This window comes from Ruditapes philippinarum, unplaced genomic scaffold (genome assembly GCF_026571515.1).
Source record: "Ruditapes philippinarum isolate M1 unplaced genomic scaffold, ASM2657151v2 ctg2143_1_1_1_1, whole genome shotgun sequence".
Lineage (NCBI taxonomy): Eukaryota > Metazoa > Mollusca > Bivalvia > Venerida > Veneridae > Ruditapes > Ruditapes philippinarum.
Window position 1 is genome coordinate 134,827 of NW_026857690.1, and position 27,354 is coordinate 162,180.

A 27,354-nucleotide genomic window follows, 5' to 3' on the forward strand; every position below is an offset into this window, starting at 1 on the left:
AAACGAGTATACCCGGAGTTCTAAAAGTGGAAGGCCAAACCACCTGTTCATTAAAAAGTACAAAGCCCGAAGCGATGTCCGATGCAGACTTTTGGCCGCCGTATTGACCCTAGATTTTATTAAGCATATACATTTGATAAATTAGCAGGAATTCAACAGGTACTTCAGTCGAAAAGTAATTTACTTATTTAATAAATGTTCTATAGAAATCTGACGAATTAATCTTATCATTGCGGGATAAATCAGTAATTTCTATTGGATGTTATTATTCACGAACGATAACAGTCAAAATAATTATAGAAATAATCTCTACAATAACAAACAATATTGATACAAAAACGTAATATTATCCATGATATAAACCTATTAAGCTGGTAGCATGACATTTAAAACAAACATAATTATGATACACGTATTAAGCAGTTGTTTAGTACATTTGAGCCACGTCACGACAAAACCAACATATTGCGCTTGCGACCAGCATGGATCCAGACCAGCGCAGTCTGATCAGGATCAATGCTGTTCGCTATCAGTTTCTCTTCTTGTAAAAGGGTTGGTAAGCGAACAGCATGGATCTTGATCAGACTGCGCGGATGCGCAGGCTGGTCTGGATCCATGCTGGTCTCAAACGCAATATATTGGTTTTGTCGTGACGTGGCTCATTTGTACTTTCTCAAATAGCTCAATTTTGATGTGACAAAAATACAACTTAACTTTTGCTATGAGCCAAATGTTTAAAAATCGGCTGTCGAGCAGTTGATTTTTAATGTCAATTTTATGTTTAATCAATTTGACTGAAGAACAAATTGAAAATTTTGAGTGTAGGACAAAAAGCCGTTCCGGACAACAACCCTCATTTTCATTGGAGGGCTTTTGTCCGCCCTGTCAATTTCACGTGAGGGCTTTGTCCGCCTAGTCATTTTTGGATGGAATGGATTTTGTCCAGGAGAGCTTTTGTCCGTTTCCCGAAAATTTTTACTGACTTTGCATTATAATTATGTGTTAGAGAAGAGAACAACCCTTCATCCAAAATGTTTGGAAACGCACCTTGTTTTCAAGAACTTCACAGCCCCATTTATGTTAGATTTATAAATTTATATCATGGATAACATTACGTTTTGACTCGGTAACGTGTAAGTGACCCATTGCTAAAAGACAACTGCTTGGCAACGCATTCTCATGCTTCGTATGAAGTTTCTGACAGTCCTAGCGGAAATAGTTGCCCATTCTTGCACAAACATTCTTGCCTCAAGTTCCTGGGTGTTTCAAGGATGTACCTTTACTCCTTGTGACTTAATATCCGCACCTGCAGCTCATTCCATGTTTGCTTACTTGACTTAAGGCGGCAACCGAGCTACCATCCAGGTGCCTATCTGATTCAAACCCTTGACCTTATGAAGAACCTTGATCTTAAATGTTGAGGATTTAATACATGTTATTGACATGCAATGTGCATTTACACATTCCATAATTTAAACATGATTATTCTACTACACCCTTATACAGCCTATACTGGTGAAAACAGTCATTAATATATAGCAGAACTTGTTTTCACTTTTACATAGAAAACTAACAGTCCGGTGCCAAAGGCATGTAAATCGGTATATAACAGTTATTTGTTCCCTGCTTTCAATATCTTCGGCTCGGAAACATTAACCAAAGTTTCGAAGAATTGAATTTATTTGCTAATACAAGCAAAATCTAAAAGGACATCGTGAAGAACATATTTCCACTTATCTGAACCAACATGTCCTTCTCCCAAATCGTATCGAGGTAACCTCGGTTCTGATTTGGAAATCGTAACTTTCTATCAGGGTCTTCTACATTGGGAGATTGACGCACGTGGGACATCTGGTGAAAACACAACGATATGACCAAAAAGATTAATCCAAGATATCATTAAAAGATGATTGCGTTTTCTTACACCGTTTCCCAGTCCCACCACGCCCGGACAATGATAGTATAAAGCGTTTTCCATTAATATTTCAATGTTCGCTTTTTATCCAGCTTAAATGTACCAGACTCACTATTAAGGAATCAAACGCATTTCACCTTGTACTCATCGGCTCAGTCGTACCTCGTGTTTCAAACATCTTGCCATTTGGCGTTTTCACCTCTAAAAATCGCTGGATCAAACTAATTGAAAATATTTTGAAGAACTTTTATCTTAAATTCAAATTGCATTTTTTATTTCCTTTTTTCTTTTCTGTTTTTTTGTAATATTTCCCGCTGAATACATTCCATGATAAACCACTAGTGAAATTTAGTCTAAAATATAATTTTCACTGTAGCCGAACTATATCTGAATGCGGATGAATAGAAAATCATAACGAAATAGAATAACAGGCAGAAATAAATGTTGTCATACGTAAATTTTGCTTCTTTAGGAAAAGAAAGTCGATGTCATCATACATCATGTTAAAAATGTAACAAAATTAGACAAAATTTAACAGAACTATATTTCAAAATTAATGATGTGACGTCATGATGTGGTGACGTCACAAAGGAGAATGCGCGACGTTACGCAGCAAAATCATTAAAATCACTTAAAAAGCAGGAAATAAAAAGAAAATTTATTTGTTTTACATATAAGATTGAAATATATTTCATTCGTGAACACCAGCTATTATATTTTCACTCGTGGCTACGCCACTCGTGAAAATATTGCAGCTGGTGTTCACTCAGTGAAATTATATTTCTATCTTACATGCAAAACAAACAAATATCCTCTATATATTCAGTACACTTCAATGAGCATTTGAAAACAGTATTGATATATAGCAGAACAGTTTTTTCATTAATTGATATAGGAAAATCTCACATGTACGGTGGCACAAAGGTGACATGTGTGTGCAAATGATATATAACAGTTGATTTTTTGCACCTGCTATATATCGACAGAGGCTCGAATAATATAAACAAAGATAATCAATGAAATAGAATTTATTCTCATATATACAACTGCTAAAATCAAAAGGTACATCCGCTGAAAGAATTATTTCCACTTATCTTGAATCAACATTACTTTCTCCACAAGGTATCATATATAGTTAACAATCTATGTACAGTGTTCTGTTTGGACAATCGTAACTTTATATTTAGTCTGTACCCGCGATGCACGATGGCACGATGGTGATAACGCGATGGCACGAAGGTGAAAACGCGATGGTACGATGGTGAAATCGCGATGGCGCGATAGTACGATGGTGAAAACACGATGTTACCATCGCGATTTCACCTTCTTACCATCGCGTTTTCACCATCGTACCATCGCACCATCTCGCCATCGTGTTTTCATCATCATGCCATCACGTTTCAACACCGTGCCATCGCGTTTTCACCATCGTACCTTATAGCGCTTTCGATCACCATCGAACTATCGCGTTTTCATCATCGTGCAATCGCGTTTTCACTAGATCGTACCATCGCACCTCACTATCGTACCATCGCGTGTTAAAATACATCATCATGCCATCACGATTTCACCATCGTACCATCGCGCTCTCACCATCGTACCATCGTGTTTTTACCACCATCGTGCCATTGCGTTTTCACCATCTTACAATCTTGCATCGCGGTAACAGACTAAATTAAAAATCACGACTGTCCAAACGGAACACCGTAACAATCCGTCTCTTTAAATTTTCAACGGTTGCGTATCTTGTTTTATTCTCTTTTTTCTTTCTTCCTTCTTTTAGGCGGCAGCGAAAACACCTTCAAACAACTGCCTTTTTATCAATAGCTGTAAGGTTCAGTATATCTTGGGTTTCTATTTTATTATTATTATTATTATTATTATTATTACTTCTCAATGGATTGAGATAGTCAAAAGATTTTCACCATTGGTTACACGTTACTTTAAGGTCGACCTGGTGCCATTTTTAGCGCCCCCCCCCCCACATTCCAAAATATTCTTGGCGATGAGGCAGGCTGCTATTAATTAACCCCCTTCAAACCGAAAACCCCCCCCCCCCCTTCCCCTCCTCTGGCCCCCCATGCTTATATGGGACGGCGCCAAAAGTAATCACTTTTCTAACAACATTTCTCAAAAAGTGTTTTGGCCAAAATAGGGCATTTTATTCACTATAACACGTCTACATAACTGATAAGGTTAATGTTGTCCAACTCCTTTCATGGTACAAATAGTGTTGTAAGACCAACAAATAAATATTTTCTACATTCATAAGTTCTCATGTTTCACCGTGTATTTTGCCGGTCTCTCAGGATTTTAAATTTTGAAAGGTTTTACATATATTTTACGCATTAATATCGGGAATGCATATTTAAATTAGATTGTTTTTATTGTATTGAATGATATAGGCTATGAACATTTTTGTCAATATGTTTTTATCTGTGCAACTTTAGTAATATCATTAGTTTTCGCGACGTGCATAAATTTAAAATTTCACCAATCTTGCATCAGTAATATCGAGTGTCGCTGCTGGTGGTATTTTACAATATATATACTAATTTTGATAGCATTATGTAATATTTAAAAATCAACGAGCAAGATATACGCTCAAAAATAATTATGAAAATAAATCAAAACGTGCTAAGATTTGAATATTTTTCACTTGTATAGAGCTAACATTAGTCCTTGTTAAACTGCCTATACATAACCTATTTTACCGTTTAGCCATTATTATATGTGATATTTTACATTGTTAGTACACCAAAATTACATACAACAGCACTTAAGAAGATTTTGAGGAAGTTTGGAAATATGTCGGGGGATATCAAATGTTTGAAGATTGGAACACACAATGGTCATTTTCACTGTGACGAGGTACTTGCATGTTTCATGCTGAAATTACTTCCACAGTACAAAAATGCAGAAATTGTCAGGTTAGTTATTTTTTCATTTCTCATTTCACAAACCAAAAATGATCTTTATTAATCTCAGTGTCTATTCTAGGATTCGAAAAACGGATGATTTTTATTGAACAGTAAGAATTTATTACATTTGTTGATCTTTTTCCTTCTTTCTCTTTGTAAAATTTCTGCCTTCCTCTGAAAAAATAGGGGGACGTCTCAAAAATATGAGTGGATCCATCAATCCCCCCCTCCTAGAATAGACACTGTAATCTGCTATTTATACTTAAGATTTAATCCCTAATACACCGATTGAAAGTTTCAGAACTAGCTGAGGACAGGCTATTCTTATCAGCAGAATTGCTAGTATTAAAGATAACGAGTTGCATATCTCAATGTATAATCATATGTAAAATGGTCTGACTTGTGGTAGGTTTAACTGTAAATTTAAAAACCTATATTATATACTGAGACGAAGCTAAGATCACAAGCTTTTCATTGGTGTAAAAAAAATTAAAATCGGACATTAAATCACCTCAAACTTGCTGTTTAAAAATGGCTAAATTTGTATTGTTTTAACATTAGAGATATTGATTTTACTCGAAGATAAGAGAGGGAACTCGTATATTTTCACTCGATAATTTATCATATACGTATTTTACGTAGTTCATATAGAGGCTGTCATTGGGTGAATTACTGTGTTTACTTAATATGAAATTAGGCAAAGCCTATAGACGGGGAAGTTGTTAAAAAAAAAATCCGTTTTAAAGGTGTCATTCGGTATCACATGCATCGCTTCCGTTTTCACTTGGAACACTCGATGATTATCATTTATCCGAAAAGTTGAGGTTTGTTCCGTTATCGGAATACCCCGCCTATTATCATTGAGTTACATTGCAAATGGCGGCGCCCGACTAGAACTGACACTGAAAATTTCATTGATAGGTATAGAATTCTATATATTTTTTAAATGTTTTTTATTTGATTTTCTTTTGAATATACACATGTAGTCTATAGCCGGGCAAGCCAAAGCCCGGACCCGCTTCGCGGGCCCGGTCTTTGACCTCCCCGTATTAAAGTCTGTGTGCCCCTTAATTAGTAAGTAAATTCTGACAGATTCTTATGTGTAGCCTTTGGTATCTATTATTGATTTCCTCAATAAGTTTAGTTAAACGTTAATAGAATGCAGACAAATAGATGATGCACTAGTCATTTGTGTGACAAAAATTGTGTCAATTGTACTCTTTAAATGAAAAGAGACTCTTTTCTTCAAGGTTAATGTAACAGGATTGACGGGAAATTATTCATGCTTTGACTGTTTGGTCAGTTAGAACATTTTGTTTGATGCCAAGAAAGCAGGGTATATGTCCAACTGGTAGTGCCATCCATTTAGGGAGGTTTTCCACTTCACGGTTCATTCTGGGTTTGTTGATCCACAACTCAAAGATTATTCCTAGAAATTTAGGGGCCAAGTTTCTATTGAATGGTGCATTTCAGAATAATGAACTGACTCAACCATGACATTATGATTAACAGAACCATAAAATTGACATTATCATTCAATTGGCTTATGAACCAATAATTTGTCATCCATATAGACATACTGAAAATGTTCTCAAGATAAAGTCAGATGAAAGTTAAAACTAATTGATATTTAAACAGAAAGAATGTATTCATGGAAATTCTTTTGTACTTATGACTGTTTATTCTTAAGATAATTATATACCAATTAAAATTATCTACATGTATTCATCTGTTCATATAGTTACCTAGCTATTTAGATGAGCATCTTCATTATCCATTTAATATTGAAACATTAAATGTTTGTAATTGAGTTGCCACAAAATTTCAGAACACGGGACCAGAAAGTGTTGGATACATGTGATATAGTTGTAGATGTTGGTGGGGTGTTTGATCCAGAAAAGCATAGATATGACCATCATCAGAGGTATTTAGAACTATGTTTAAAGTGTAATACTGATATTCAACCAATATATATCAGAGCTAGACGTTATGCCAGACCTTTTAAATAACATTTCTTTATATATCCTTCATAATATTGCAAATCATGGAATAATATTTTAAAGCATCATGCTCTGACTGGATTGACCTTTTCAATTTCATACTTGTAGCATTATCTTTCAGTTTTTAAGCCTTTTGTTTTGGCCTTTTTTGACAGTCTGCCATAGCATGTAATGCAAATGTTTCTTTTAACAATTTTTTTTCAGGAGTTTTACTGAAACCATGTCAAGCCTCTGTGCAGGTAAGAAATGGGTGACTAAGTTAAGCAGTGCAGGACTTGTATATCTACATTTTGGACGGAAAGTGATATCACAGATTCTAGAAGTGAAAGTAGATGACCCTATCACGGAAGTGGTATTTGATCAGGTGTATGAGAACTTTATCGAGGAGGTGGATGGTATTGATAATGGTGTGAACCAGTATGATGGAACTCCAAAGTACTTTATGGCAATTTTCCTAATTTACTATATGTATAAATTATTTGGACTATGTGAACAATTCGGTTCATGTTAAGATTTTTAAAAGCTTTTCAGGAGGTTGGGGTTCTTATCAAAGGGTGGCAAACCCACAAAAATGATCCAGTCAATGAAATGTTTTAACAACAAACTTGTATTAATTGACTTAATTTGTTGAGCAAAGAAAATGTTTATTTAATGTTTATGTAGGGGTTAATTATTCAAACATTCTAAAAGTTAATCGACTTGAAACTTGGAATACTTGCTTAACATGACAAGATGCAGTTGTTTGACATGAGGTATAATTCTGAAAGCTATAGTTTTGGAGTTATGCCTCTTTTTAATTTAAAATTTTGTCGAATTCACACTTAAGGTATTAGGACCCTAATGGGCACTATCAGGAACTAAAAAATTGACATCATAGGTCAGATGTATACCTTAAAGTACACCTGTATGCAAAATTTAAACAAAGTTTACCGTACGGAAATCAAGTTATGGCCACTTTTCTGAACTCAAGCTAGGATGTTATGAGGGCCCTTTTTTAGAAATGAGGAACCTTTAAATAATCTGCAATAACATTCTAATGAAAAATGTTTTCCCATTAATTTTTGGTAAGAAACAAATAGTACCATTCAGCTAACAATCCACATAAGCAAAATTATAGTTTCTACTTAAAATTTATGAAATCTGTATAAAAATGTTACCCTACCCCACCATATTTTTACCACGTGTCTGACCATTTTTCTACTTAGGGAGCCTAATTAAAAAAATTCTTAAAATTTACTCAAATGAGTGCCTGTTTTCAAAGTTTCCCTAAATTTTTTAAAAAGTATATGGGTTGATCTTGTAAAATATGAAATACTTTTACCGTCTAGTTTTGATTATATTACACTTTGAAAATATCAGGTACCATATTTATTACTAGATTTAGCATAATTTAGCCAATAAATACCTACATAAATTAAAAAATCAAAATTAAACACTTTTTTCTTTCCAAATGGGACATGAGAGATACATAAATAATGTTAAAAGAAAAAAAGAAAGAAAAAAAAAGTTGACCCTTCTGGGGATTGAACCCATGGCCCTCATTTTCAATGCAGTTAACAGTAGTTCTAGCCTATTTGAATACTCTTCAAAGCGGAGGTAATGCATTAGGGTGCTAATACCTTAACAGATAAGTTTTTAACACTATGAGTGCAACAGTTCAGATTTCACTTGATTTGATTCTCTATTACTGTTTTGTGATTCCATTTATTTCTATTCAATTACTCAGGCAGTATTTACATTAATTTTTCTATAGGGAATACTTTAAAAACTATTTAGTTACAACAAAAGACACCTGACTTTAATGACCCAAGAGTGTCAACAATTTGTGGTTTGTCTCCATTTTAAGCAACATGTATAAATGTTTACATTTGATTGGGTAAGGGAGAAGATGTATCCAATGAAAGAAATGCTTGCTTAAAGAAACATTTGTTTAATAACAGAAGGGAGATTTTTTCATGAAAATGAATCAAATCAAAATACGACCATGATGAATCGAGAATTGAATAGTCAGCTCTAAATTGCAGTTCAGCATTATTGGGAGTCATTGTTGCACTCCTAGTTAACACTGCATGGTGTGTTCTTGTTAAATGTACCTTACAATTTTAAGCATGTAATGATGTATTGCCTTTATGATATTTTTGTGTGTGTTTCTTTCAGGTACAAAGTAACAACAAATCTCAGTGGCCAGGTGTCAAACTTGAACCCTTCTTGGAACGAAACAGATAAAGATGAGGAAGTAAAAAGTTAAATACTACTGTTAAAAATTGAAAACAAAAACAAAAAAGAAGCAACAAATGCCCTTCACATTTCTAAATATGTGAAATATATTTGTTCTGCTTTTAGAGTAAAGAACAATCAGTTGTTTATCTAATCGACAGCAATATCAAAATTACTTACTATGCTCATAGGTGACAATGTATTTTAGACTCTCTGCATAACAAGAGAAGGAAACAATGTAACCTAATATTAATCAACTTTTCATTTCTAAAATTAACTACTTTTGTAGTAGTCTGAAATGTGAATAAATGAAGTCTGCATTTTAAAGAACTGTAAATATAAATAATGTAATGTTTATTTATCTAGCCAATAATTATTATATTATTCTCTTTATAAATATTTGGAATAATATGGTATCTCTTGGCAAATGAGAGGTTGGACCATTACTTTTTGTAGTAGTAATACAGTGTTGCATCTAGGCCGCGCGAGTGCATGATTTGCGCATTTTTTATGCAGATTGCGCATTTTAATGAAGGCAGTGCGCGCCAAGTTGCGCATCTGACGATCTTTTCAACTTAATTCAATATATCTTCATCATATCTTGAACGCTTCAGCCATGTTTGTTTTCACTCGTGGTTATGACTAAAATACTCACTAAATCGCGTGTAGCAGCCAACTGTGTCATCTCACGTGTGTTTTGTAGTATTCGTCAATATTTTATTTTTTTACTTCCGTTTTTGAGCGGACGATAGCTGTCAAAAATGCCTGAACATAAAATAAATGACTTCTTTTCGGTATGTCATATTGTAAGGTAAATGTATGTCCCCCACATCTTTTTCAAATCCCCCACATTTTTCAATTGAGTGGGGGACAATCCCCCATAATTTTGAAATTCTAGATGCAACACTGGTAATAGTACGATGCTGTCCGGTAATCTTGCGCACCTAAGCACTTATCAGCTAATTTACCACAATTCAAATAAATACAAAAAACTCATAATTATTTTCCTATTTGCAAAAATCTTTAAGACATATAATGACAGAAAATTTTTTTGGAAATAACTCAATGAACTGCAGGAGTGCAACAATGTAAACACTTACCACCATGTTTAATCCCAACATTTATTTGTCCGGTGATCTTGCACATATGTAATGAATGACGTCACGGTCCCTTTTTTTAAAAGTATGGTGTCCCAGTAATACTATCAAGATAAATTTTGTGAGTCCAATTAATGAAAACTAATTTAAACTGTTCAAACTGTTCAAACAAAACTATAACACAAACTTATTTACATCAAGGGTTTGTTATTTTACTGTTCACTACTACACCTGGGACACCTGAAATCATCACTACCAGTCAATGTCTCAATTTCTGTACAGAATTTCAGATGCACCCATTGACTACACACAGTACAACACCAGTTAACAAATTCAATGCTCTTGTCTAGACCCTTTTACGCTTCCGTAGAAAAAAAATTGAAAAGCGCGGGAGGGGCCCATTTTGACAAGATGGCGGGAATCGGCAGGAGATAACAACTGAACACACCTTAATTTGCAAAGGGAAAAAAGAAAATTTACAACGTTTTATCGGTGCAATACTGCTTTAAAATGTGTGATATTGATTTTTTTTCTTGCTGGACGTAAGATTTTGGAACTGGATGAATAGACAGGAATATAATGGGAAAATAGGTCAGTGGGCGTGTTTATGAATAAATAATTAGGATGACGAAATAATGTAAACAAACATGTTTGACAGATATTTTTTTAACTTTCTTACCTTGTTGTAGTTCAAAGTAAGACCAAGTCACAAATTTTGGCTGAAAATTTCTAGTGACAGCATTAACAAACAGCCAAACGAAAGGAAATGCCGAGTGCCCAAGATCACCGGCCGCGCAAGATCACCGGACATGACTGTACACATATTGTAAATAATATGATTAAGAAATTGCATACACAATTGTATTTTTGAATGTAATAGATGCTGTCCCTCATAGAAGCATATTTATTCTCATCAATTACTTTTTGACTTCCAAGATTCTTAACAATTGATAAAAACAAATTAGATTTTGTGAAAACACATTTACTTTTAGTTTAAAACATATAGATGCATGAACCACATAATGTTGATTTGTTTTAGGAACAATTCAAGAAAGCTATGGAAATTGTTGGTAAAGTTTTCCTGGACCGAGTTTTGTACTGCAAGAATTCTTGGCTCCCAGCTCGAGAATTGGTAGAAGAGGCTTTAAATGGTAGAAATAAGGTAACCAGTTAAATTAAAGAAAGCTTACCAGCAAGTGGTAGAAATAAGGTTACCAATAAAATGGTAGAATTAAGGTTACCAATAAAATGGTAGAAATAAGGTTACCAATAAAATGGGATAAATTACGTTAGCAGTGAAGTTTTAGAAATAAGGTTACTAATGAAATACATGTCTGACTCTGCTATTTCTTTGTTGTATAATGACATATGATTCTACTTTTGAAGTATGTCCTGAAACTTTTCATTTAAACAGAAGTTAGAATTATTGTTATTTGTACCCTAAAGGTTGTCTGTCTGTCTGTCTGAATTAATTTATTCAACTTATGGTGGACCATTAATATTTATCCCCCGCCGAAAAATTTCGGCGGAGGATATAGAAATAGTCTCCGTCCGTCCGTCCTTCCGTCCGACATTTTTGTCCGGAGCATATCTCTAAAAGTATTTGAGTTATCAACTTGAAACGTCATAGGTGGATAGACCTCATTGAGGAGGAGTGCAGTGCACAAGAATGATAACTCTACCTGGCACGATTTTTGAGTTATTGCCCTTTGTTATTTTTCAAAATTGATTTTTGTCCAGAGCATAACTCCAAAAGCCTATGAGATATTTACATGAAACTTCATAGGTGCATAGATCTCACTCAGGAGGTGTGCAGTGCACAAGAATGATAACTCTACCTTTCATAATTTTTGAGTTATTGCCCTTTGTTATTTTTCATACCTAATTTTTCACCTGAGTGGAGCATAACTCAAAAAGTGTTTGAGATATCAACATGAAATGTCATAGGTGGATAGATCTTATTGAGCAGGAATGTTATGCGCAAGAATGATAACTCTTCCCTATACAATTTTTGAGTTATTGCCCTTTTTTATGCTATTTTGTCCAGAGCTTATCTCAAAAAGTATTTGAGGTATCAATTTGAAACTTCAAAGGTGGATGGATCTCATTGAGGAGGAGTGCAGTGCTTTAGAATGATAACTCTACCCTGCATTATTTTTGAGTTATTGCCCTTTGTTATTTTTCAAAATTAATTTTTGTCCAGAGCATAACTCAAAAAGCCTTTGAGATATCAAAATGAAACTTCATAGGTGCATAGATCTCACGCAGGAGGTGTGCACTGCACAAGAATGATAACTACCTTTTATAATTTTTGAGTTATTGCCCTTTGTTCTTTTTCATACTTAATTTTTCAATTCAATTTTTTTCTCAAAAAGTATTTGAGGTATCAACTTCAAACTTCATAGGTGGATAGATTTTACTGAGGAGGGATGCAGCACACAAGAATGATAACCTACCCTGCATTATTTTTCAGTAATTGCCCTTTGTTATTTTCAGCCATCAGTATTCACATAGGTTTCAAATCTGTAATCACTATAGCCATCAGTTTTCATTACCAAAAGACCTCTTAAAATGGAATTATTCCGCTCTACTACATATACATTCTTCCAATGAGCAAACACATTCGGCGGGGGATGGCCATGTTGACATGGCTCTTGTATTTATTTGTATCAGGTGGATGCCAGTGGAGAGATCATGTGTTTATCTCAGGGAGGTTGTCCGTGGAAAGATCATCTATTTACACTGGAGAAAGAGCTGGAAATCTCACCACTTATAAAATATGTCCTCTATACAGACACTGCTGGCAAATGGAGGGTTCAGTGTGTACCCAAATTATTGGGGAGCTTTGAAAATAGGTATAGATATTCTTATATTGCATTGTTTTTATATGCCCGAAAGAATTTTGGTCATATTATGTTATACCCCCTGGCGTCCGTCTGTCTGTCTGTCCGAGCAAACATTTTGGGTTTAGGGGCTACATAACAGTAAAGAGAACAAAAGAGAAAAATAGGTTCATTCAGTGATCAAAGGGTTTATGGGCTAGTAGCCCTTAAGAAAACAAAGAAAATAACAAAGAAAATAGCCCCTAAACCCAAAATGTTGGAACGTCCATCTGTCTGTCCGTCCTTTACCAATTTGGTTTCCGGAGCATAACTTAAGTTCCATTTGGCCCACAGTGTTAAACTTCATAGGATGATTGTCCATATTGGATAGAAGACCCCTATTAATTTTTGGGTCACAAGGTCAAAGGTCAAGGTCACTATTACCTTAAAACTGAAAACAGTTTCCAGAGCATAACTTGAGTTCCATTTGGCCCACAATATTCAAACTTCATTTGATGATTGTCCATATTTGGTAGAACACTCCTATTGATTTTGGGGACACAAGGTCAAAGGTCAAGGTCACTATTACTATAAAATTGAAAACAGTTTCCGGAGCATAACTTCAGTTCAATTTGGCCCACAATATTCAAACTTTTTAGGAGGATTGCTATTTGAAGGAGGTAATACTTTATTTAATTCCCATGTCTTACAAATGCTTCATCCTTACTAAATGAAAAGAAAAAACACTTTCGGGCATATAATGCTCCCCCTAGCCGTGCTCTTTGTTTTATTTTAATTTAAGTCTGTATTAAAATTTTGTCATTTAAATTGTTTAGAAGATGTTGCTGGAATCTAGGATTATAAGTTGTTCATGTTGGAAAAAAATTAGGATTCTAATTACTGACCAGTTCATGGTTGAGATTGTGAAATCAGGTATGAAATTTCCTGACAAACATATACACCAACTAACTAGTAGAATATTTAATTGGCTCTGAAAAGAATATATGAAGGGCATTTATAAAGTATTTATCAGTGTGGCACTTTAGTCTTAGACATAATATTTCTACGGAAATTGTTAAATCAACCCTTGCCGAGTTTTAAAATGGCGACCTCTCATGTAGTTCTTGATGTAAGGATTCAACAAAAAGTCACATGGAGCAAGACATGGCTGTATGCAGGGTGTGGTAAAGTCTTAATGCTATTGTCGCTAAGATACAACCTTACCACCACTGACTTGTTGGCAGGTGTGTTGTCATGCAGGAGTTTGATTCCCCGTACGGGGACAGGCTGTAGTATAGTGACTAACAACAGCAAAAAGAACTGAATCTCGATAAAATATTTCGGTAAGACTACTGGTATAGGAATTCGAGCCACTATTCCCTTGCAATCAAAAAATAATGCAACCATAATGCGTTTTGAGGTGCGGGCAATTTGGGGCTGTTCGTCATTTTCACCGACCCAGACCTTATTGTTTTCTTTACCATCAGGCCATAAAAATAGACCCATGTTTCATCACGAGGCTCAATTTTATTCATACGGTTTTGGTCAGCATTTTTGTACCTATTGAGCCGCTGTGACGCAAATCACACGTGCTCCCGTTTTTGGTCCTCAGTGAGAAGGTGGGGTATCTATCGGGCCAACCTTGCGTAACTTTAACACGCGAGTCAATACTTGAAAAACCGATGATGAATTAATGCCACATAAATCTCCTCCACTGTACAGCGGGCATCATCTTCCACAACTTTTTTAACAGCAGTAATATTTTCGTCAGTCATTGTTGTGACTGGAAGACCAGGACGGGCCTCATCTTTTGTAGTCTCTCTACCGGAGGTAAAAAGTCAAACCCATCTTCTTACTGTGGAATACGATAGGGCACTATCCCCATAAACAGTGTCTAAGAGTCTGATTTAATATCAGGTGCAGCAACACCTAGCAATGCGCAAATTTTACAATACACTCATTGCTCATCTGAAAAACTCTCTTTTTCTGCCATTTTCAACTGCAGTGTACCTGACCGTAGTCGATTCAAATGAACATTTCGCTCACTGCGTAGGTATATCACGGTGTGCACCTTGTGCATATAATTGTAGAGGACAGTCTTACCATACATGTGTAATATGTACCAATTGCGCTCAAATTAACGGTAAAAATTTACACTGATTAATGCTTTATAAATGCCCCTCGTATTTTAGACATGATGTATTGCAGATTAAAATTTGCAAAGGTTTCAACAAACTGTCTTTATACATGTATAAGGAAATCTGTGCACTCTTTACTAAAAAGGACAATTTCCACTTAAAACATGTCAAACTTATTTTAATTTTTATATGGGCATGTGAAGATAAGCTTTCAATAAGTACAGATATCTGTCAAATATTTCTGTGGGTGAGTGGAAATATTCCAACTTCCGCACTCATATTTAATCCCTTATAGTGTTGCTAAGGACAACATTAACCGTTGTGATTACAGTTTTAGCTAGAACCTTAAAAGAGAAAAATGTATATAATGAACAGAAAATTCAAGTATTTTCTATAAGTACAGGATTTATTTTTTCATGTGATTATTATCATATTTCATACCACTCGGTGAAAATAAATCCTGTGTTTATAGAAAAAATTATATAAACTCTATGCATAACCTTAACCCCTTAATTTTGAAAAAATGATTACCAAGATTATTTTATCTTGGTTATCAATACTTTAAAATTAGGGAAATTTTCCATAATTTTTAATAGCAGTTTGGTGGGAAAGCAATGTTTTTTATGTACATATGTAATTGAACTATTTTTTATTTGCAGACTTTCATTACCTAAAGAATGGCAGGGTTTGAGGGATCAGGAACTCTCTGACAAGTCTGGAATTCCAGGATGTATTTTTGTACATGCCAATGGTTTTATTGGAGGCAATACTACTTACGAAGGAGCTTTAGCCATGGCTAAATACAGTCTTAAACAGCAGACATGAAAGCTATGTTTATTGTGGGGTATCGGCTTATAAAAAGTTTTTGAACGATGTCATTATTATAAGGAATGGGTTAATAGAAGGCGGCTTGAAATGAAGTATTAACATGTTCATTTTCAACTTCGAGTGACTCACTTTAAAATCATACTGGTAGAAAATTTTAAGGACTTATATGATGTTTTTTTCTCTCTGTATTTCCATACAAGTATGCTGGAAAGGCATACAAAATGAAGCAGTTGTCAAGTATATGCATAAAAAAACATACATGTATATTTCATTTAAATATTACAATGCAGCTTATTTATAATGTAGATATATTTTTGTCTTTTAATGAAATTGTAATATTTTGAATTTAACTTAAATTCCAGCATGTATATGTTTTTAAAAGAAAAGGAAATTTAATTTCTTAATATCCCAACAAAGTAAGGGTTGCTTGTAAGCAGTAAACAAATTATAATTTAAGAAAGTTGAATTACATTTATACATAAAAAGTCACTTGTTAATTTAATACTTAACAAATGAAATTGAAATGTTAAGTGACCTACTGGAATAATAAACTCTAAAAAAGATTAATTTTATTTCTCTTTTTTTATGTTTTAAATCATTTTCTGAAAGCAACATTATGCCCGATATTTCATTGTCAAGTTGAGCTGACTCATAATGTTGACTGTTATAATGGTGATTGACCAACAGTTGATGTTGTAAAATGTTTAGGATAAAATATAAATCTGCATTAAATATAAAAAGTCTGCCTATTTTTAGCTCGACTTTTCGAAGAATAAAGAGAGCTATCCTAGTCCTGAGTGTCAGTGTCTGTGTAACCACTTATGTTACAGCCATTTTCATATAGACACATAGGCAAAATTAAAACTGTTCAATATTTGGCATGTTGTCAGAATATGAAGCAAAAAAATTTTTGGGGTCACCTCATTTTTGAGTTATGAATAACGCTTCTTTCTTCAACTTAAAATTTATGTTAAAAGTTTGCGTACCACCTCAAATATTTTCTAATTCCATTGACATCTGGATTTGAAACTTTGTACACTTGTTCACCATCATGCCTCCAATCTGTACACAGGAGGAGGTAACTGTATCGAGCATTTTCACAGAATTATGCCGCCTTTCGACATAAAATTACAGTTAAAGTTTGTGTACCATCTCAAATATTTTCAAATTCCATTGACATCTGGCTTTGAAACTTTGCACACTTGTTCACCATCATAACCCCAATCTGTACACAGGACAAGGTCACTGTATCAAGCATTTTGACAGAATCATGCCTCTTCAACTTGGAATTTATGTTAAGTTTGTGTATCACCTCCGATAATCTATCAACATATGGCTTTGAAACTTTCCTTAGATGTATTTGTATGTCAAATTTGAGTTGAATTTGTACAACCATTGGGGAGATATAAAAATTTCTGATTTTTTTCAAAGTTCAAGAGGGATAACTCTGTCAGCTATCATCAAACAATGACCAAATTCAAACTTGACCAGTGTATTCTTATGTCATATCCATATAATAAATTTGAGTTGAAAATGTACAACTGTTGGGGAGATCATGAATGGAAACTGAAAATTTCCTTTTTTTCAAAGTGAAAGGGGCATAACTCTGCCAAAAATCATCAAACAATGACAAAATTCAAACTTGACCTGCGCATTCCTTTGATGTATCCATATGTCAAATTTGAGTTGAATGTGCAATACTGTTGGAGAGATAATGAACGGAAACTGAAAATTTCATCAAGGGGCATAACTGTCAAAAATCATCTGACCATGACCAAATTCAAACTTTACCTGTATTTTCTTATGATATCCATATGTCAAATTTGAGTTGAATGTGTGCAACTGCTACTAAAATAATGAAAGGAAACTGATGATGATGTAATGACGGAACAGGGTAACACTATATGCCCCAGCCATTATATGGCGGGGGCATACAAATGTAGACTTATTTTGACTTTCTTCTGTTCACTTGCTATATACAATGTAGGTTGGACATAATGAAACGAAGTATCGTATCAACGCTATTAATAAACAAATGCAATATGCTATGCTGATAAAGGTGGTATAGAAATTGTATTGACCCATTTAATTAGTTTTGATTGGCCTCTTAAAGGGTCACGTACGAGGTCTTTATTTGTTTTAAGCTACTGTCTATTCTAGGACATGTGGAGATATCCTACTCCATGTGTAGGTATATAACTTGTTGAAGGTTTTGCATGCAGCTTTATGCCTCATTAGACCATATAACTATGTATTCACTGTCTTTGAGATAACTGTAGCTTGAAATATTTCTGGTTTTGCATACAAGATAGTGTTCACAGTGGGTAATGAAATGAAGTCTATCCATGCAAGAGTTTCAGGTTTCTGAAAGCGTCTCACAATAATTATGTTTTTCAGGTATATTAGGAGTTCTACAACTTGTGAACTTATAAAATTCCTGATTTTAAATTTTATGTGCAGGATCCATCACCATAAAGTCACCTTTCACTGGTCTCCAAAATTATAACTTTAGGTTAATGATACATATTTCTATGATGGATTTGACTGAATAGTACTGAATTCTGAATCCCGACATTGAATATGAATAAATAATTTGCTTAAATATGTAAAAGTGCATGCATACATGCACGTAAATGTGTTGTGATAACGGTGTTGGGAAATTTTCGGCAATTTAGTATATGCTGTATAATTAAATCTGAATGACATGCCTAATGAACTCTGTATCAATGTTCTCTTCAAAATTTTAAGTGGAGCTGAGGACTGATAACAAGACATTGTTGACAATATTTGCCTTATATTTTGTGTACTAAACATCTTTTTATTCGTTCTAAAATAGGAGTAATTTTGACACACAATACAAAGCACCCCTAACTAAATGTATTCTATATCAGTAACATATTAGGATTTCCAAAACTGAGTGTGACAGGCAGATTTTGGTGTATATCAATCCTATATTGTTATATATAGCGTGCTTATCAAAAAAATATTTTATAATAACTGACTTTTGTACAGTAACTATTCGCATACCAGTTGTGTTATATGAACACACTTTTTAAGCACATCTTTGCTATTGAGAGAAAAAACAACAACATAACACCATTTTAATCTAATAAAATATTTTTTAATGTATTTTAAACACTTAAAGAACATTTTGTTTGTACAGAACCATTGTACATTTGTGTAAAACATGAAATAATTAACAAGATTTTAATTGTATCATGATACATAGAGAACAGTTTCAATAATGGTATGAAATGATAAAAAGTCTATTCACAGATGAATTTTTCAATGGTTTTTACACAAGGACAAGGTTTAAATTGCAAACAGAGTACAAAAAAATTGTATCTATAAAAACCATTTAAATTTACAACTGGTACAAAACAATTCAATGCAGCATAGTTATATTCCTTATTTCTACCTTCAGGTACAAAAATGATAGTGGTTTGATATAATTACAACCTAACACAAGCCAAATCAACATGAGTGTTTTTTTTTTTACTTACGTTGTATTGCACAAACAGAAAATGATATCTATCTAAATGAACAAATAAATCCCAGACAAAACAGCCACTTAATAATACAAACTACCTGATCATTGCCTTGTTGATAAACTTCTACCAACAGAAAATTTTGATTATCCCCTTTGAGATAAATAGAAACGGTATGTCTAAAAATATAACTTAAAAAGCAAGATTTCCTTTCTTGACTTAAAAAGGAACTAAAATTGTGTCCAGGAGATCATAAGGAAGTTGCCCCTACACTCAAAGTTACTTGGTACATGAGCAGCAGTTTTATCATTTTCTCTTGTGTCTTGGCACATTTTCTAAAAAGACATTTAAAATAAAAACTAACAGCATTTCCTCAAATTTTGTTATTCCCATACTTTTATCATGAATCAAATAAGCCAATAAAATTTTGAAATACTTGGCCAATGATAAAATAAAAACCCAATATGGTGCAACAATAGGCCATAAGTAAAAATTGTTTGAAAAAAAAACAAAAAACAAAAAAAAAACATCTGTGCAAACAGTAGATACATGTAAATGAACCAAAATATATTTTGAAAGTTATCATTTTTCTAAAACAAAAAGAACCTGCAATAATGATTTGTCAATGATGAAAACTGACCAATTTTTGATGTTTAATAATAACATGTGTTATGTAGTTTTGTTGTGATTACCCATGGTGTTTCTACATTGTTAAATGAAAGGTTTCACAGACCTATTTTTTCTTGGTGTTATACTGAAGGTTAGCAAATATTTCACAAACCCTATTACTGTTCTCTAACAATGATATTTAAGAAAAAAAATCTTGAAAAAAAAAAATACAAAATGAAGATTTTATAAATATTATAAGCTGTCATTTTATAAGCAAACTAAGACTTTAAGTAGTTTTGATTTCTAAGAATTTGCACATACAAATCTTACTTAAATAATACCGCTATAGCAGGGCTCTATTACTCTGCTATACTTTGAATACTTTATATTATGTGGAGAATTTTACAGGGGAACATAAACATCTACAAGAGGTCTAAAAATGCATGGAAAAATGCTAACATTTCTTATACCCCCCCCCCCCCTCAACATATTTTAACAAAACAGACTTTGTGTACTTATTTATTAAAAAAAATATACTATTTGACAAAATATTTATAAATTTGAGTGTGTGTGACGGAATTTCCTTTACTCAACCGTCTTGATTTATTATGTAAATTTAAACTTCTTTTAATTATGGAGCAGTCTATTTCAAGTTGAAGAATTTAAAAGCTACCAACATTCCCTCTTCTGACTGCAGCATGACCTAGCTCTATAATGGTGAGAAAAGCTAGCCCGTGTCATGTCCAACAGGGTACATATTAAAATGAAGGATAGGTATGAGCTATATGCATTTTTGCATTTAATGGCCATTAAAAGCATTTTTCCATACATTTTTCAACACCCCTCATAAATACTTATATTTATATAAAATGTACATTCTTTATTTACAAAATATACAGACATATTTACAAGGATCAGGAACAATAAATAAAACCTGTTTTAATACAGGTGTATCCCTTTAATTTCATATCTACCTTATATATGCTATGAAGAATAATCAAAACTGTTATAAATTACTTTTGAAGAAAAGTTTTTCTTAAAAATAAAAGTTTGGTTGAATTCAAATTATTTGAAAGAAAAATAATCCATTAAATTCATTCATTTCTGCTCGTAATTTGCAACTAACATGCGTAAAACAATAATTTCTTTTCATAAATAGCACATAGGTATATATAATTATATACATAAAAATATATATATAGATTAATCAAATTGCTTTTCAAATTTGTCATATATTTCACAAAACTTCTAATGCCATAATTTCAATAAATTAAACATGCATGCAATACAATTTAATTCTATCTCCTTCAAAGTCTTACATAAAACATATATCAAGTTAAACTTTCTCTGAAAGTTGTTAGAACAATACCTGATAAATAAATAAAATTAATTAAGCCCTTAAAGACAGGTAAAAGAACCTTTCCTTTTATACATTTCATTGTGTATGATATCATTTTAGCCAAATAATGTCATAAAAATATTACTATGTGAGTACTTACTTTTAACATAAGAACCACTCCTCACAATATGTTAAACATAGCATGTAACCTTACATATATAACATGTACTGGTGTAAGTGGGTATAATACTCCATAGTTTGCCATTTTTCTATATGAATTATTGATCAGAATAACATAGGCTTGTAAAGGTCATTCACTAGTATTAAGCACATGCATTGTAATACAACAAACATTTCATCTACTTTAGCATTATTGCTGAAATCAATTAAGCCCAGTTTAATTTATTATTTTATTCTTTTAGAAGGAAATGCCATCTATATTTAGTAAAATGAACATAAAAGTATAGCATGTTGCAAAGTTTACCAGAAAGCAAAAATTATTCAAAAATGTTTCATTTCCAGAAAATAATACATTAGATCACTTGTTTTAATTAATCTCTACAAAGTAAAACATATAGTGTATTAAAAAATAACAACATGTATATAAGGGACTGATCAGGCACCTGTGTAACAGGTTTAGCACATTGATATACATTTGTCAATAAGATAAGCCAATTTATGAATGCTTATAAAAAAGGAAAAATTAATGAGGAGGCAATCATTTCATAGCTATGCAATTTATGAAGTTAAAAATCAGATGACATTGCAGTCATTTGCCTTAATATGTTGCTTATAATCATTATTATAGTCAATCGAGCAAAAGACAATTTATAAATTCAGAACATAATCAAAGAGTGTAACACAATGTAACAATTTGCTACATTATTTCAAAAACTGTAACATCAAGGTACTTTCATGTCATTTCCCCAAAAATTTATCAGTGAGTGTTTCTATAAAAAGAATTTAAACCCTCCGTAACAAGAACACTCAATTAGACTTTCATAAAGCAGTATATCAAGATGATTTAGATAGAGTATGTCCCGCCAAATGTCACAAAAATTTACAAACAATATTTGTTCAATTTACTTACAGTAGTATGATAAACAATACAAAACTAAAATTAAGCTAATTATGGACACCTCAATATAGCACAATACCCTTAACACAATCAGTGTAATGTCCAATATGAACAATTATACAGCACAATGCCAGTTCTTCAGAGATCATCTATAAGAAAATAACTTTTTCAAAAGGGTCTATTTGCTATAAATAGATTAGTCTGTAAAAGCAAACTGGCATCAAAATATCCCTTATACTGTTTTGATTTTTACATTTTCAGGTCATTAAGAACATGGAATGTAAATAAACTGCACAATTTTTTAAGAGAGCACATGTTTCCAATACATAAACCCATTTTAAAAAGATGAAATGTACGACAAAGTAGAACAGTGATATTAACGACAAAAATCAGGGTTGCAATTCACGGTAAGACCTAAGACTAAAATATGTCCTATGACCAAATCTGGGACAATTTTCATATCAAGAAAATGTCTTAACTTATGTGACTCTTCTAAAAAGCAATGCAGATTAACATATTTACACATTGATGGTTGAAGCAGGTGCCATTGTTTATTTTGTACTTTTTCACAGAAGACTGAACTAAAAAAATGTCCAAGACTTTGACTAAAGATGAAAATATTTATTGAAGTGGTTTCAAATTAGTCATTTAGTCTGTCGTAAGTCTAGGACTTAGGTTACACTTAGGACTTCCTATGAAACGCAGCCCTGTACTTACAAGTTGAAAGATTTAGGCTCTATAATCATGATCATGGATAAAAGCATATGACAATAGGTCTGACAAAGATTTCCTAATGTACATGCTTCATCATGAATGTGTTTAAAATGTAAACCTTGCTAGAATGATTACAAGACATAGTTTATAATGGAATTAAAATGTGCTTAATTGGTAAATTTCAATGCATTTTTATATAATCCCTTCAGACCTCACATAAACAACCCTAAAAGAACAAACTTTTTAATACTTGTTAGTCAGGCCATGTTCAAATGGAATATATGTCTTTGAAGTATCACTATTCAAGAAAACATAACAAAAATAGATGTTAACTTAGGCATTGTTCAAAATATTCAATTCTGAATATCAAAATAATATATGCTGCCATATAACATTTTTTTTAAAATATTTAGGTGGAGAGTCATACCAAATTACAAATTGAAATTTAAGGTATTAATACATAGAAAACCCCAACATTTTTAACCTTTAAATAAATAAGCTATTTTCCCTTTTAACAATTACAGTTAAGAAAATATATCTATGATCCCTCAATTGTTTAGGCTTATGTTTGCTTCTAGGGAACAGATTATTCTAATAACTCTGCTTGCATGAAAAAAAAATTTAGTTGAAATCCTCAAAATGACGGAAAATCATAATGCTATGAGGGACAAGACCAAGTATATAATTTATCTGCACCATTTAAAAACATCACGATTAACATTGAACAAACATACAAAATAATCATATTTAACAACAGTGGCATAACATGAATAAAACAAAGCCTGGGCTATATGGTGATCCGCTTGTTTTCAATTCTCACACGATTTGACTTCCGCGATTTGAACCGTTTCTCTTTACAACAGTTGCACACAAAAGTGTCAGGTATGTTGGATTTGCGAATTTTTGCACATGATAAATGGATCCAAGTATTACACTGTGAACATTCAATCATAGGTCGTCCTGCATATGGCTTCATACAGAAACATGTGATAAGTTCCCAACTCTCGTCATCTGCAAAAATAATACTTAATCTTTAAAACCAGTAACTTTATCCTATGTATATAAAGTTACATAACAACGCTTCAAGAACATGGATTAATTAGTCTGAACTAAGAAAGTAAAAAATACAAAAAATATTTAACAACTTCAAATTCATTTTTTCTGGACTATTTCAAGATATTACATTTTCATTTTCGCTTTAAATGTTTCTTTTCCTTTCAAAGGGTACTTGTTTCTTATGATTTGCATTACAAACAAAGGCTATAAACGAAACATATGAAATCATGATATTTAAAGCAACTACCTGAATCTTGAAGATCTATGTTATGCCCACTATCATCCTTGCTGCTGGATGACAATGTTGACTCAGATGTGTAACTTTCTGCAGTACTAGATGCACTGTCCATTGGGCTAGTGTTATCTCGTGCTCTCAGTTCCTAAAATAGTAAAATCACCTATTCTATATTCCAGTGACACTAAATAACAAACATACATTATATAATATATATGAAGTCATTTTAGAACACAACATTGTATTGTATTTGACATTTATAGTAAAATCCTTTTGACACATAGAGAACATGTTAATTGAGAATTTTGGTGTATACATTCTATGAATTCTTCAAACAAATTAAACATTTATAAAGTTGAAGTTCAAAATAGCTTGAATGGACTTGCATAATCATCAAAAACAAGAAAAATATGAAAATGTTTGCCATATTAACAGTTAAGCATGAATTTACTTTCATTTAGCCAACATAAGCAGACTTAGCAGCCTGTGAGTTCAAATCCCTGACCTGACACAAGTATTTCATTGAAATACATTTTCCAAAATTTCAAGAACTAATAACTGGAACTGACATAATATAGTGTTCAATCTATGACCCTTTTAATTACAAACAGGGGCAATTTATAAACCTTCTAAAGGCCCCTTAGGAAGTGTTCTTTTAAGCTGTGGTATAAAAAATAGGACATTTTTTAAATGATTTCATTTTTTTGTCTCATTTTAACACAAGATTTAAGTTTAAGACTCTAGGTCATATTATTAATTGATATCAGCGAAGGAAAACCGGAAGTCAAGCCCAAAACACACACAAAATTAATCGTTGATGGGATCGATAACGGATTGAGCCTGTCTGTGGTTTATATAGTGAGCATTTTAGACATGCTTGGAGTCCGGTTTTCTTTTGTGAAATGAAAACATATTATCATATGAACATGCTGGTGGTCTTCTGCTTCGCTGATACTTAACTCATCTATAACACACACAGACTACTTTTTTCTACTTGTTCCGCTGTATATTCTACTTGTAAATTTATAAAAGATGACCACTGATCGAATTCATCATTATCTGAATAAGCATTAGATTAATAAAAATTAAATGGAGAATTATTAAAATATGTGGCTTACGTCTTGTTTCCATTGTTCATACTGAGTATAAGTCAGGACCCACGAGCAGAATGTGTAGAAATCATCTTTGGTTCTCCCTTTCTTTGGTGGTGAAATACCACCTGGCTACAAAATTACAACAATTTGTTTTTAATTTATGGAAACATCTTTTTTAAAACGTCCATGATCAAACTAAGACTTGTCCCTTTTTGAACAGTTGCAGTCTTCTTTATTATTTGAATTATTGATTTTACTCAAAATTTAATGTTTGTTTCATCTATGTACACTACAAAATAAATAATTCTAAAATCTAAGAAAAGCAAATAATGATAAAATTGAGTGATGTATGGACATATTACTTTAATTTCAACTTGCATACAAAGTGAAAGATTCACACAAAAATATTGATAAAGCATGAAAACCACAAACAGAATTATATGTGCCTTGACTTATCGTGATTTCAATATACGAAATCCTAACAAATATGGCTGACTGACGTTCTATCCGCCATTTTGAAAGTAAACTGTTGGCAGAAATTCAAGTGAAGAACAGAACAGTTTTTACCTCATAATCGCGTCTATTCAGCAATCTTTTATTTCTTGGAGCTGAAAATAAAATAAATGTCGTGCGTACAGTATCAATTGCTGGTTATTTTTTTAACGATCACTGAAAAATTTGGTTTGGCAGAACGGTTGTGCGAGACCAAAACGAGTTTGCTGTTTTCAAAATTTCAGATTAATCCAACAAAATAATATAAATTGTCATTAAAACAAACACATCCAATAATTACCTTATGTCTTTCTTCGACTAAGGATTATTCTTAGAATTAAAAAATATCTTGATTTTTGACGGTTGCACCATCTTTTGTGTATGCGACGTTCTACAGCGCGGATCACCGCTGCCATAAAAATGCTGCATGCGAAAAAAGTAACCAATAAAGTACCAAGAAGAAGTTAAAAAATTAAAAACAAACCTTTGAAGACATTTTCCGTCATAATTGCATCGAATTTTATTCCATCAAAAGCGACAAAATCCACTTTTATTTTAGCGATCTCAGTTAAATTTCATATGCAGTACGACGCTTTCTTTCCTCTTTCCGTGCCAGTGTCGTGAACTCGTAAATTTGCATATTTGTGTTTCCGGTTCCTGTCTGGTCACGTGATCATAACTTTAGGCGAAACATCACTAAAATCATCAATATTATATATAAAATCAGTGTAAATTTAAATACTTTTAAAGAAATCAAAACAAAAATGTTGAGGAAATATTATTATTTTCACTCAAATGCCCATAAATTGAATGAACTACAAGTACAAGGAATCCGGGTCAGCTCGGCCCTAAAACGTACTCGGCCCCCGAGTCAGCTCGGCCCTATTCCAACTCGGCACGGGTCAACTCGGCCCACTTTAATAATATTTAGGTTTGTGTTATCACTATTTATTGTAATTATTGTAATTATTTATAATACATGGATTGACAGTTTCCGAACTAGCAGCAGACAGGCTTTCTTATCAGTAGAATAGTGAGTAAAGATAACCGATTGCGTATCTCACTGTATTTCTGACTCGTGGTAGCTTTAACCGTAAATTTAAATACCTTCAGTGTCCAACTAACTCATTCATTCAAATTTGATTAGTGACCACCTGCAATTAATTAGAAGCTTATGATATTAAGTAAACACGTTTTTGTTTCTTATTTTTTGAATAGTACTTTAAATACAAACAAAATGCATCTAAGGAAACACATTTTCATTAGATCTATCGAATCTGCAAGACAAATAAATAACTTTTTTTTCTAAAT

The 27,354-nt window shown here is 32.8% G+C and overlaps 2 protein-coding genes across 2 annotated transcripts; one reads left to right on the forward strand and one right to left on the reverse strand.

The window, feature by feature from the left end:
- Nucleotides 1-4,193: 4,193 nt before the first annotated feature.
- LOC132750592 (MYG1 exonuclease-like) lies at nucleotides 4,194-16,416 on the forward strand. Its single transcript, XM_060740604.1, has 8 exons — nucleotides 4,194-4,242; nucleotides 4,669-4,845; nucleotides 6,665-6,760; nucleotides 7,041-7,271; nucleotides 8,994-9,072; nucleotides 11,190-11,312; nucleotides 12,824-13,005; nucleotides 15,770-16,416. Exons 2-8 carry the CDS (start codon nucleotides 4,724-4,726, stop codon nucleotides 15,933-15,935), a joined length of 999 nt encoding a protein of 332 aa, XP_060596587.1. The 5' UTR covers nucleotides 4,194-4,242; nucleotides 4,669-4,723; the 3' UTR covers nucleotides 15,936-16,416.
- A 5,210-nt stretch (nucleotides 16,417-21,626) lies between these two features.
- LOC132750593 (PHD finger protein 23B-like) lies at nucleotides 21,627-26,688 on the reverse strand. The gene is made up of 5 exons (XM_060740605.1): nucleotides 26,528-26,688; nucleotides 26,119-26,159; nucleotides 25,576-25,680; nucleotides 24,470-24,602; nucleotides 21,627-24,177 (listed from the first exon to the last, which is right to left on the reverse strand). Exons 1-5 carry the CDS (start codon nucleotides 26,547-26,549, stop codon nucleotides 23,954-23,956), a joined length of 525 nt encoding a protein of 174 aa, XP_060596588.1. The 5' UTR covers nucleotides 26,550-26,688; the 3' UTR covers nucleotides 21,627-23,953.
- Nucleotides 26,689-27,354: the final 666 nt, after the last annotated feature.